General features: G+C 37.2%; 2 protein-coding genes across 4 annotated transcripts in view; one reads left to right on the top strand and one right to left on the bottom strand.

Moving 5' to 3' along the window:
• Positions 1-8901, bottom strand: part of IFIH1 (interferon induced with helicase C domain 1) — a 60418-nt gene extending 51517 nt beyond the window's left edge. Inside the window, exons 1-2 of the mRNA XM_069574331.1 lie at positions 7763-8901; positions 1186-1354 (exon numbers count right to left, since the gene is read on the bottom strand). Of these exons, the coding sequence (XP_069430432.1) occupies positions 1186-1354; positions 7763-8218 (625 nt within the window). The 5' untranslated portion in view covers positions 8219-8901. The remainder of the gene's footprint in view (positions 1-1185; positions 1355-7762) is intronic.
• GCA (grancalcin) overlaps positions 8397-13090 on the top strand; it is a 41782-nt gene continuing 37088 nt past the window's right edge. Inside the window, exons 1-2 of one of the 3 annotated variants that reach the window (XM_069574335.1) lie at positions 8397-8639; positions 8755-8907. The gene's annotated coding sequence lies outside the window, so the exon portion shown is untranslated. Of the gene's footprint in view, positions 8908-9161; positions 9275-13090 lie in introns of all 3 variants that reach the window. The other 2 variants (XM_069574334.1, XM_069574336.1) reach the window with 2 other exon arrangements.

Below are 13090 nucleotides of genomic sequence, written 5' to 3'. Positions count from 1 at the left end.
TAGTATTAACTGCCACATTTTTCTTTACAGAGTATGTATCCTATGTTTTAAAGAAGTATCAAATGAAAGACAAATTAAAATTTAATTGGCAATGAATGGTTACCAATATATAGTTGTTATAATTTATACACAATTATATATAATTTAAATGGATTGTAATCATTTCAAGCTTACTTCACTTCTTTTATCCAGTCAAGCATTTAATCAACGTGTAACAAATACCAACAATATACCAGATACTGTTCCAGGTGCTGGAGATATGGAAATGAGACATAACGCAGTCTCTGTTTCCATAAACCATACTTTCTAATGGAATAAGAAACAGTTTTCTAAGTTACTTATACAAAAGAAAAAACAGATAATTACTAAATCATTAGACCAAAGAGTATGTTATGATTTTATGTTGTATTATTTATGAACTAGCTTAATTTTGCTCAGTAGTTAGAAATACATGCTATATATATGCACACATATATCTGTGTATATATATATATACGTATAGTATGTATACACACTATACAAAATCAAGCTATTTACTATATATTGGTAACCATTCATTGCCAATTATATTTTAATTTGTCTTTCTTTTGATACTTCTTTAAAACATAGGATTCATACTCTGTAAAGAAAAATAAGGCGGCAGTTAATACTATATTTAGTAACAAATAACTATTTCACAAATAACATATGTGAAAGAGCTACGTTATTTGTATTATAGTTGAACACTTTCAAAAACTCAAAGAAAATAATATTGTGATACACTAACAATTATAGACCTTTTATCAAATGTTTAATAAATTCCTCAAAGTATTATATAAATGTCCTGAAGACTTTGCAGCATAATTGTAATAACCACTAAAATATTTTCTTCCAATTTATTTGTCTAAGCAATGTTAAAATTATCTTGATAAAAATCTCAGACAATCCCTTTGTTTCCAAAATAAGATGGAAAATGGAAAACATGTTGGATGAGGAGTCAGTGGCCAATATTCTAGCCCAGCTTGTTGAGTGTTATGGTCTTTGGGAGGGTCATCTTTTCCCAGGCAGCAGTTTCCTCATTTGTAAGGAGAAGAAAACAGATCTGAAATTCTGATTCCAAATATCCTTTTCTTTTCTGTAGGCTTCATTAAACTCTAAATCACTAGGCAAAACACACAAAGCCGTCCTTTGCAGAATTAGCAATACCTGTATTGTCTTCACAGCAATTGGTGCCTGTTAACTCCCGGGCAAGCTCATCATTTCCCGTCTGCCTCAGAATAGTTAGAAATGTAGAAAACCAGTTTTCTTTCTGCACAATCCTTTTCAGTAGCTCTCTTACCCCTGCTTCATTTCCATTATTTTCTGCAGCAGAAACCTGTTTTAAAAGAAAAGCAGAATTAAAGAAGTCAAACATCTTATGAATAAATTTAAACAGATACTAGCCTTTAGAAATATTGAACCATATGTATAAAGGTTCATATTAAAAGAAAACATCATTAAAGGAAACATCATTAAAGAAAACATCAATGCCACTTGCAGAAATTCTGGATTCTAGAGGGAGGAAATTTGCTGGGCCAATCCTCTTTTAAATGTCCACCATTTTTTAAAGCTTTTGAGATATTCAAACCTGACACAGGAAACAGATGTTTTACCTCTATCTTTCTGAATAAGGGGTGCAAAAGAAGGTGTCTAATCTCTACCTACATTATGTCTATTTGCATCAATTTCCTTCTGTATATCTAGGGCTTGCTATTTCAACTCATGGAGTCTATAAATAGGAAATCAAACATTTGTTATCCAACCTCTCTTTCTTGACTCTTACAATTATGGGGTAAGTAATTACTATCACAGCTTTATATTCTTTAATATTTGTGCTATTTATCATTACTATAATATTTTTTAATTTGTATTTACTTAATACTATAAGAAACGTATTTCTATATATCTTTTTTAAAAATAGGGAAGTATTTGTATATCATTCATTCCTATCTTAAGCTTTCACTTAATTTCTTTCATAGATTAATCTAGCAAATCTTTTAAAATGTGAATCATTTGTGTAATCATTATTACAATGACTCCCCCCAATTCTTAATATAGACCCAAACATTTGGAGAAATGATCACTTTTAGACCAGAAAGAAATTAGGCAGAACACAATCAGCTTGCTATGCCATTAGGCAAACCACTTCACCTCTCCAGACTTCAGTTTCTATGTGTGTAAAATTAAGCAACGGAAATGAAATTTCAGGGTTTGCCTGTCCTAGTTGCAGGTTAGAATCACCTGAGAACTTTAGAAAATACTGATGTCTGAGATCTGTCCCCAGAGATTCTCATTTGTCCATGTTGGGAAACAAGAAATTTTTTTCAAAAGCATCTCTTGATTCCAGCCAGCAGCTTAGGTAAGAAATACTGACTTACATACTCTCAAAGGTCCTTCTCAACATTTGTCTGTCTTCTAGTATAATATCGACCTTTCAACTAGATTGTTTCCTACAAATTTGCATATCTTCTAGTCCTATAAACATTCCCATAATCATCTATTATCAGGAATTTGCATTTTTGGAACAATGCTTGGTACAAATTCAGTGTTGATTATTATTATGGATAACCAGGAAAATCATCTATCTTTACAAAGATGCTAGTTTCACCAGCAGACACTACTTGGAACAAAATTATACTGCATATTTCTACCCAATGGATATGTTCATTTCATTAGCTAATAGTTAATTATAAAGGTTTTGCATATATCAACCCAACAACTCTGAAGAAGATACTGACATTAACCCATTTTACAGATCAGAAATCCAGGGCTCAGAGAAGTCCAATTACCTCCGTAACACCATAAAGCTAGTAAATGGCAGAGGTAGAATTCGATCCCAGGAAATTGGCTTCAGAAGTTGAATGCTGCCTTCTTGAACTCTAATTATAGCTGATAATTGTCTCTAATTTTAAGTTCATTTTTTGACAGGAAGTGGTTAAAATGACAATAAAGTTTAAGCAATTTCTCCCTCACAGCATTTCTAAGCAGATTCTCGCTCATTTCCTACTTTTCTCTAATTTCATTAACTTTCTAATGGAAATTCTTTGCCTTTTCTTTAAGTGTTTGTAACATTTTTATTATTATCTACTAATTTAAGCAGTAGTCACTAAAGATCCTAAATGAGACTGGTTTGAGCACCTTCTTTTAACTCAACTATTTCCATTTTTAATTATTTCAGCCTTTAATCAGCTTTGAATTCATTCCACAGAAGTAATCAGGAAGCATTTCTCTAAAATGAACAAGGCAAGCACTGTAATAATACTTATATTTTAAAAAGCTAATATATTATTATATTCACTAAATTTTCTTTGATTATTAATTAGTTATTTCTTTGAGTATACAATGATTTGTATTTGTCAAGCTTGCTGTGTCCTTACTCAGTTCAGGAATTTGAGAAATATTTTGCCATTATTTCCCACAAGTATTTTTATTATTTGAATGTGGAACTACATATAATACCTGTGCAAGTTTAGCAGCATCATCAAGGTTCTGAATTTTTAAGAAATCTTCCTAGTTTGGATGCTAGAAAGTATATCAATTTCCTTTAAAGCAACCATAAAAATTTTTTAAATTAATCTGTTCTCCTAAAACATAAGAAAAATATAAGATCCCAATACATACACTTGATTATTAAAATTCCTGGGAAGTGAATATTTCGACGAGACTGAAACAGGACATATAATGATTCCCACTCATATTTCTTCCCCATTTAATGTATTCTCTTGGCTATGAAGTTAAAAATGTCTATGGATACATTATTAATTAATACATGGAGTGGGAAATAAATATGAATTTGTGGGTAATACAGTTCAGTGATTTCATATTCTGAATTCTTTGATCTAGTTTTTTCTAACATACATTAGTAGAGAAACCAATGATATTTCTTTTAAACCCTGGATAGCTAACACAGCTGTAAAGTTCAACAAAAATGGTTTTCTCCTTCAGAATAATCTCAGATATCTATTTAAGAGTAATGGTGACTTTTTAACATAGCAGAACTAACCCTCAGTACTGGTAATTCAGGAAGCAAACTCATATTAAAAACAAAGGATTTTAAAGAACAAGTTCTCTCCAAAAGTTAATGTCTTCGTGAATGAATAAGCATTGTCACACAGACACAACTAATTTCTTATTAGTACTTTTTATTGCTAAAAAAAAATCTTATCCATCCTAATTTAAGTGGCAATACAATGAGCTGGAAGGAGACTGACCCCAATACTCAACTTCATGTAAATAGAACTGGAGGGTTTCTATCTGGACTGGTGATGCTATCTCTGATTCTTTGTATAAATGAAAGGTATATAAACTCTTCCAGGACTATAGATGTTTAATGCTTTGAACTGGACAGGGCTGAGATATGCAGCTTACCTAAGCTGTTAAGACACTGTGGAAATGTTTATATGATCCAGAGTTCATGGGTGTGTAAGTCATGGATGTACTAAGATGTCACTTAGCAGCCTAAATAGAAGCAGGTCAGTACAGGAGCACCCCTTTACTGTTAGGGATCATTCTATTATAACGTTCTGTAAAGTCATTCTTGTATTTATTAATGAGTCTCCAGCATTTACAGTAGTGTCTCACATATACTACACACTTTTTACCTACATGTTAGAAGAATGAACACGGATCAACACTGCATCATGAACTCCGTGAAAGCACAGGCAGTATCTGTATTATTCTCCATTCTTTTCAGCACTAGCTTGGTGTCTGGTGCAACATGCCACTCCATAGTTTCAAAGGGAATGAATGAATAATTAATCAATTAAATCAATTTCTTTGGGTATCTGCTGGTCACAAAACTAATCTAGGATCACTTTTAGAAGCACTTGTGTAACAGGGACAGGGATTGGGTGGTGGAGGTGGAAATCCTAAACTAAAATACAGGCCAAGTAGAAAATGTCAACTGGAAAACAGGAAAAGAACAAAAATAAAATATTTTGGGAATTCCCTGGTGGTCCAGTGGTCAGGACTCAGACTCGCATTTCTGGGGCCCTGGGTTCAATCCTTGGTTAGCAAACTAAGATTCCACAAGTCATGTGGTAAAGCAAAAAATTAACTAATTATTTTTACAAGTCTTAATTTCTTAGTTAAATGCTATTTTAAGATGTCAGAAAAGCAAACTTGGAGATCTTATATTCATTATCCAACCATTCTTCCTCCCCTCCCCCTGATACCTGGCAAAGGAATTCATTACACCAAGCATTTTCATTTTTTATTCTGGACAACTTCTTGGAAATTACTCCAATCAATTAATACTTATTAAGCACCAATATCATACTTAATTCTAACTAGGTCCTGGTTTCATCCTTAGATGAAAAACAGTTTCTTCCTCAACTCATAGTTTAATACATGGAACTTAGGAGGCAGATCTCAATTTCAACATAAGGCATTTACCTTAGTCCTTGAAACTTTAAATTTACAAGGAATTATAACCAAATAAATAATAGAAGTCATCATCATATCCAAACAGCTCTTTCTTATTAATAAAGCTTTTTCATAAACACTGTTTCTCACTCATGTTCACTAAAACACTGTGAATGAGAAGAAATTATTATTATATCCATTTTCATAGTACATTTAGGATCAGGAAACTTAAATAATTTGGCCCAAAGGAATAGAGATGGTAAGAAACAGAGATGTCAAAATCCAGGCCTTGCCATTCCAAATTCCCATGCTTTCCTCATTACACTTTTCTGTAATAAGATAAACATTCCTCAAGGAACCATATCAACATGCTATGGATTCTTCTAAACCTAGTGTTTCCTTCCCATCGTCCGCCATTGCTTCCTTTTGTGACAGATGGTATCTTTAAGAATGATGTGCCAGGATCTCACACAGACACTACTGTTCCTTAGAAAGCCTCCATATATTGCTCCTCCATTCTCCCCTATGAGAGAGAAATGGGGTTGCTTTGGCCTTAACTGCTACCAGTATACAAATGTCCTTTTACTGTATATCTTCTTTGTGTCAAATCCCTTGCATTCCTGCTAGCTGCCTCCAAGCTTGCCAGAATCAAGAACTTGGATAAAATCTAGCTGGCGGAAATTCAATCCAGGCAAGACAAAAGTGATGCTGATAGGCAGACGTATTTAGAGTAAATAAGGAGAAGTGCTGTTTCACTGGCAATCGGGACATCATACCCACCAAACATAAACAGCTTTGTGGTGTTACTGGACTCTGTTGCTTCTGGACTTCCTAACAGCTACTGTGGCTGGAAATGCCATCTTCCATCTCCAGCTGGCTTGAAGGCTGCATACTGTCTTCCAAATTAAGATTCTGCCACAGTGATGTACACATTTGTCATATCCAGCTGGACTACTATAATGCGTTCTAGCTGGTTCTCAATACACAAAACTACATAAACCTTACTGACAACAGTGCAAAGTTATTTACTTGTTGGGAAAACCAGTCATCAAAATTAGATACACACTTAGGTCTTTGGACAGGCCCTAAGGCTGTCAAGTTGACAAAGGAGCATTAGCTTTAGTCACTAAAGATCAAGTCACATCATAGGCTGATAGGAGTCCTGTGCCCAGAACTTTGTAGTGAGGATACAACTGATGAACTAAAAAGAAAGAAAGAAAGAAAATGTCAAAAATCATAGCATGTTAGACTTTGACCCCCCAAAATGGGTTTATTTGTCTACATGCCTTTCAAAATAAAACTTTCACTGTACACTCTAAGTCAGATTTGAATAGGACAGAGTTTCTATATGCCACAGTACTTCCTTATTCACTGAAAAACAATGAACAATAAAATGCTAAGTGTAATCCCCTGTAAAATTCTTCCTGTCAAAATGGCACCTAAAAAATCCATTATTTTTCTATTAAAATGGAAAATTACTACTGGCTACATATTTTTTCAATTAATTATCTCCAATTTTTGATTCCCAAAGAATGCTGAAACTTCTGTTAAAGAAAAAAAAGAGTGTGTGTGTGCATGTGTGTGTGTGTATGTACTATGTAATGTCCCCATTTGGACCAAAATTAAATGGCATAGTGCATAATATACGCCAGAGATTGGAAAAATTTTTGTTTAAAGCCCAGATAATGAATATTTTAGGATTTGTGGGCTATATGGTTCTATGCTCAAATGCTCTTAATGCGCAGAAGCAATCACAGCATGTAAATGAATGAGCATAGTTGTTTCCAATAAAACTTTCTTTATGAACTGAAAAATTTAAAATGTAAACATCATTCTTAGCTTTCAGGTTGGATTTAGCATGGGTCATGGTTTGCTGATCCCGGTTCTATGCAACTACATATAATACAACATAAAATTTCACACCATCAGGAACTAAATCCTTACCTCTACCACTGTCTTCCTGGTAGACCTTGGGCAGGTTATTTAAACTGCCTCAGTCTAGTCATCTGTAAAATGGCACAGTTCATAATACTAGATTATTAACTAATAACTCAAGAGATTATTGTGAGCATGAACTCTGATAATAGGTTTTGCAAATGAATCTAATCGTACAGTGTTTAATAAATGCTGTCTATTAGCATACGTTATTTTTCTAGAGTTCTTTCTTCTTTAGCTCATTTCAGTTAAAGAATTAGAAAAAATAGCTGTTTTGTTTTAAATTTGCAAAATTATGTTTTTAAAAGCCTAGACAGTCTCAAGGAAGGAGGGAACCAAATTTACTCAAAGATGTCAAAAAACGTTTGGAATGGGGCAAATGGAGGAACAACCCTAAGTAGCAATATCTGCCTTTAAGTCTAGCTCCATTTGAACTGACACCTACCCGATTTCTGTCTTCAACTGTCAACAGTTTCTCCTCCACACATTTATCCAAGACATCTGCAACCAGAAGCTTGTCCACCAGTGTGGGCTGAAGAAGGTTCAGCAGTTGGAGACACTCATCGTGAGCGTTCTCAAACGATGGAGAAGGCAAGTCCGTGAGCTCTGGGTTCACGTAGCGGGCGGCTAAGGGGTTGCCTGCTTGCCGGAGGGCCTCTACGAACATCCTAGCCCAGCCGAGCGGCCAGTTCCCCCTCTCCAAGGTGTTCAGAAGCAGATCAGCTGCCTGAATGTCCCCAGTGGTGGCGGCCGTCCTCTGAATATGCTCTTTCACTTCTGGAGATAGAAAAGTCAGGTAGTCCAATACTGGTTCCACCTGGATGTACCTTTTCACTCTGGCCCTGAAACACGAGATGAGATAGCAGAAATTCTTGTCTGAGAAACTCCCATCCGACGACATCTTTCTTCCTCAGAGGTGGGAAAAGATTCTCCCAGGTAGACGGAAAAGTTGTTCTCAACTCAGCGAATGATAGGTGTCTTTGCTGCTGCTTCGGAGCCGCAGGGCCCGCAGCAACGCACCTGACCACGGGGTTGCCTGCAGGACCCCCGGGCGGGCGCGCGGGGGCGCGGTGGCACCTGGGCAGGTGGGCAGGTGCGCAGGACACGGCGGCGGCGGCGGGCGCTCGCGTGAACCGGGGACCAGGGCGCCGGCTCTGCTCACTTGGGTGGGAGTTTCGAGGCCAACCCTCGGCCAGGCAGTTATATAGTTGGCCTGACTTCGGTTTCTGTTTCGATTCTCTTCTTCAGGACTTTCCACACGTAATGCGCTGGGCGGGGAGTGTCTGTTTGGTCGGGGAGGAGCCACCTTTTGGTCGGTTCTGGTAAGGACAGTCCTTTGGCCCTGTGGGAAACAGAAACGGAAAGCGAATTCTCTCTTCCACCGAGTAAGACGGCAGCGCTTCAGCAATGCCAGCGGGTATTTTGTCGACTTTGCAGGGTTCGGCCTGAAAATTCAGACTTCCCTCCCTGCGGCTGTCTCGCACCACCCCTTGTCGCCTAAGATCGGGAGGGCGTGCAAGCGTGATTGGGGACTTCCCAACCCAGAGGTGAAGGGAGACTGCCGCAGACCCTGATGTCAACAGGAAGTTGGTAAGCTTGACTGGCGAATGCAGGCAGCCCCCAGCCCCGCCCAGTGTGAGATTACAGGGACAAGCCGAGAGATAACACTAAGAAGACCTCTCTTAGCGGAGATATGTAGCCCCCCCCGGGTGAAGTGAGCTCGTTCCAGGATAAATCTGCCCTCCTGTGGGTCCCCAAGAAGTAACTCTTTCCTCTGGGAATTTGTGGGTGGGTATGAAAAAGATCAAGTATGATGTTAATCAACTTTATTACTTCACGGGAAGATTGTACTGTTTATTTGGCTTTGACCAAGGCCTGGTGACAGACGCGGAAGGACTTGAACTACCAACTCAGTTTAGGAGGAAGCCAAGACTGAAGGTTTTCTACCTCCCAGTATGTAAGTTCCCTGTATTCTTTAATATACAACGTTCCTTTAATAAAACAAACAAAATCCCCAACAACTTATTTTTGATGTAGCTGCCATTCTTTTCTTGGATTCAATACAGCAAGTTTTGGCTGAAGCAGCCAGGAACTTAATTAGCAACTAATGTACCAACTTGTAGTAAACATCAACATTTGTCTATGTCATGAGGGAAAAAAAAAAAGACACCCACACTGAAAAATGGCAGCTTTGGTTAAGTACAGAAGCCACATAAATGTGAGTCCTTCGAGTTGCTACTCACTCTGGCATTCTGCAGCCCTGGGTGACTATAGGTGGTAGTTTATCTGCGTCATAATGAGAACCTTGTGGTCCAGAGTTATATGGAGGTGGAAGGGGTCATTTAGGCTACTGAAAAGATATATTTAGGCAATGTCATCAGTTGGTGGGCTTCCCAGGTGGTGCAGTGGTAAAGAATCCACCTGCCAACGCAGGAGATGCAAGAGACCCTCGGTAGGGAAGATCCCTGGGTCGGGAAGATCCCCTGTAGAAGGAAATGGCAACCCACTCCGGGATTCTTACCTGGAAAATCCCGTGGACATGGGTTAACAATGCACATTCAGTGAAGTTTGGATAGGCCAGAGAAGTTTGGTTGTGTTTTGCACTGGGTAAGAGAAATACAGAATCTTTGTTTACTCGAGGACAGAAAATACCCAATTCAGTACGTTATAGCTGTTTCCTTAGTTTAGTTACTAACTACATTCTGTAGCTAGTAATAGCTTTTTCCTCCCCAGGAATTGTAATATGCTTAAAGAAAAGACTTATTTACACAGGACCACTATAGTACTCTGCATATATGTAGGCCCTTGCTGATTTCCCACCTGAATGGGAATTTTATTTGCCTTGACTTTGGCAACTGGCTTAATGTCAAAACACATAGTGAAAGTTGCTGAAGTGAAGTAGAACATTGAGCTTACAAGTGAGCCTGGTTTATGCTTTACTTTACTGTCTCTTCATAAAATAGTACCAAATCTTTAGTTACTGTGGGAAGTTTATCTTGTAGGTAGAAGATAAACACATTATATGCTTAGTTATGTGTATACAAAATTATCTGTTAGGACTGTTAAGGTCCGCCTCCCCCCGCCCCCCGCCCTTTAGTTGCTTACAGGTTGTATTCAGTATTTCAAAGCAAAAACAAACAAACCAAAAAACATTGTGTCCCATGGTACTCATCTTTAGTCCTTTAGTTTCAAACATTGGGGAATAAAAAGAGGTTGCTGATTAAATATAGAGAAATAATGTCATCTTCTTAATGCCACGAAATTGCTGTCCTGGTGAAACACGATCAAAAGTGGTTTAAGTGTTTGGCATTTAGATTATGTCATTCATTCATTCAATCACTTAAAATAATCATTCAGAACTTATTCTGTGACCAGTGCTGCACTAGGGTCAGTTTATAAAACCTAATAACGTTCCTATTTTTCTGGATGTCGCATTCTAATGGAAGGAGGAAAACGGGAAATATGTAATAACCAGAAAATATACAATGTGCATGAGAACTTTGGTAACATCTAAATAATAATGCACATTGCAGTTTCACGGGTGCTTTTCCATATAGATGCCCTCTCCTGACCCTCACCGTTAGCATCACATAATACCCATCAATAATAATACATATTTACTCTCAGGGAAGTAATTGCTGGATGAAGATTGAGTGATGAGAACTGATTTTGAGGGAAAATAGAAAGAAACCTCTATTTTTAGGAATCTACCATAGTCTTGATTGGGCCATTGCTGAAGGAAAGAAGTTGGGATACAAGACACCTAATCTCTCAAAATGTATCCTTTTTCTTCTGTATTTTTACAGCATGGTTTCATTTATTTTCTCCTTTTTGTTTTAATAGAGATTTTCTATGTCGTTTCTTCAAATAATTTTTGTTTATCATCCTCCTCATTGCTTCTAAATGTAAGTTTCTGTTTTCTTTCTCCTTTGAGGTAGGAAATCATACTGACCTATATCTTTTCCTTTTTTCTTGAGCTGCCCTTTCTTTTTAAAGGCAAAATAAATATTTCCATCTCTATCAGTTTTAAAAGTCATCTTTTAGCATTTTGTTTTTTTAAATAGTCACTCAGAAAGATACTAGATAACAAGTTCTTGCTGTTAACCACCTTACCATTTGAGTTTTAAGAAAAGTCAAAACTGCCATGTCTTCAATAAACTAGAACTATAATTTAATGGCCACACATGGCAGTCATGCCTTTTCCAAAGAAAATGACAACAATTTAATTTGATGAGGAAATACTTCTAGAATTGTCATTCTGTTTTTTTCACTTGTTTACTAAATTGTATCAAGAAAGATCCTACTCTGTGTAATTGAAAGTTAGATGCCCTTCCACTGGCAGAACAGGGTTGTGATTATGCTTAGAGACTGTGAGCTCAGGAGATCAGGATTTACATCTCAGCTGCTGCTGCTGAGTCGCTTCAGTCGTGTCCGACTCTGTGCGACCCCATAGACAGCAGCCCACCAGGCTCCCCCGTCCCTGGGATTCTCCAGGCAAGAACACTGGAGTGTGTTGCCATTTCCTTCTCCAATGCATGAAAGTGAAAAGTGAAAATGAAGTCGCTCAATCCTGTCTGACTCTTAGCAACCCCATGGGCTGCAGCCTACCAGGCTCCTCTGTCTATGGGATTTTCTATGCAAGAGTACTGGAGTGGGGTGCCATTGCCTCTTAATTGCTGTGTCACCTCAGGAAAATAACCTCAAATTTCTCAGTTGTAAAATGAGAATAACGATGATATCTGTACTGTTAAAAGGTTGTTGTAAGCACTTAGCCCTAATCCTGGCATGTTACACATGCCCTATACTTGACTGCCAGCAATTTTTTTGGACAAATAATGAGTAAGAGATAGTGCTAGCACTCAAATAATACACAGTTTATAGAGGAAACAACTTAGTTATATGCATAAACATACAATAACTGGCCATCTAACTGAGTTTTTACACAGTATCCCTTTCTGCAAGAAGCAGAAGCTGATAGGTTGATGCAGCAGAAAAGTTTGAAAGGATACTGTTTGTATTTCAAAAATATAAATAAGTTGAAAATAGAAAAAAAAAACTAAGTTTACTAGGTCATGATAACCATTTCCCAATTATTTTCAAAAATTCAGTTTTAAAGTTTTAGTTTTAATAAAGTGTGCACTTTTGAAAGCTTTCAACACAAATATTTGGGCAAAAGTATCAGGAGTCAGAGATACATTTTCCAAACATCCATTTTTTTCTAAATGCTTCCTCCATAGCTTAAGTCCTTTTAAAATTTTACTTGCATATTTACACATCTTTAAAACAACACCTGTGCCTCAAAGGCATAGATTGACTGGGCTTCTTTTATTTTACAATAAATGTTCAAGAGCAAGCTACAGTCAAATGTTGGTAGAGTGCCTTGTCTTTTCCTTGAAATCCTGGTTGACATTTAGCTGATGGGCACTGTGGGGTTAGCAGTCTCAGCCTGGGTCCATTCTCACTGAAGAGTGGCTGTTTTAATTGCTTACTACCCATGGCATTCAGTTCAGTTCAGTTCAGTTTAGTCGCTCAGTCATCTCCAACTCTTAGCGACCCCGTGAATCGCAGCACGTGCCATATAGCTAGTTAAATATTTTTGTTTCTCTGCTGCTCTTATACAGATGACAGAGTCTTCAAATAGGGACAGAGACATGAGTTATTGCTGTAAAATGAATTATTGAAATCAAATATTGAGATAAATCCAACCAGACTTCTGAATTGCTAAATAAGAGAGTTACACTAAATTAAAAAAATAAAGCATTGTCAATTACAA

This window comes from Ovis canadensis, chromosome 2 (genome assembly GCF_042477335.2).
Source record: "Ovis canadensis isolate MfBH-ARS-UI-01 breed Bighorn chromosome 2, ARS-UI_OviCan_v2, whole genome shotgun sequence".
NCBI lineage: Eukaryota > Metazoa > Chordata > Mammalia > Artiodactyla > Bovidae > Ovis > Ovis canadensis.
This window is presented reverse-complemented; position numbering and strand designations above follow the sequence as displayed.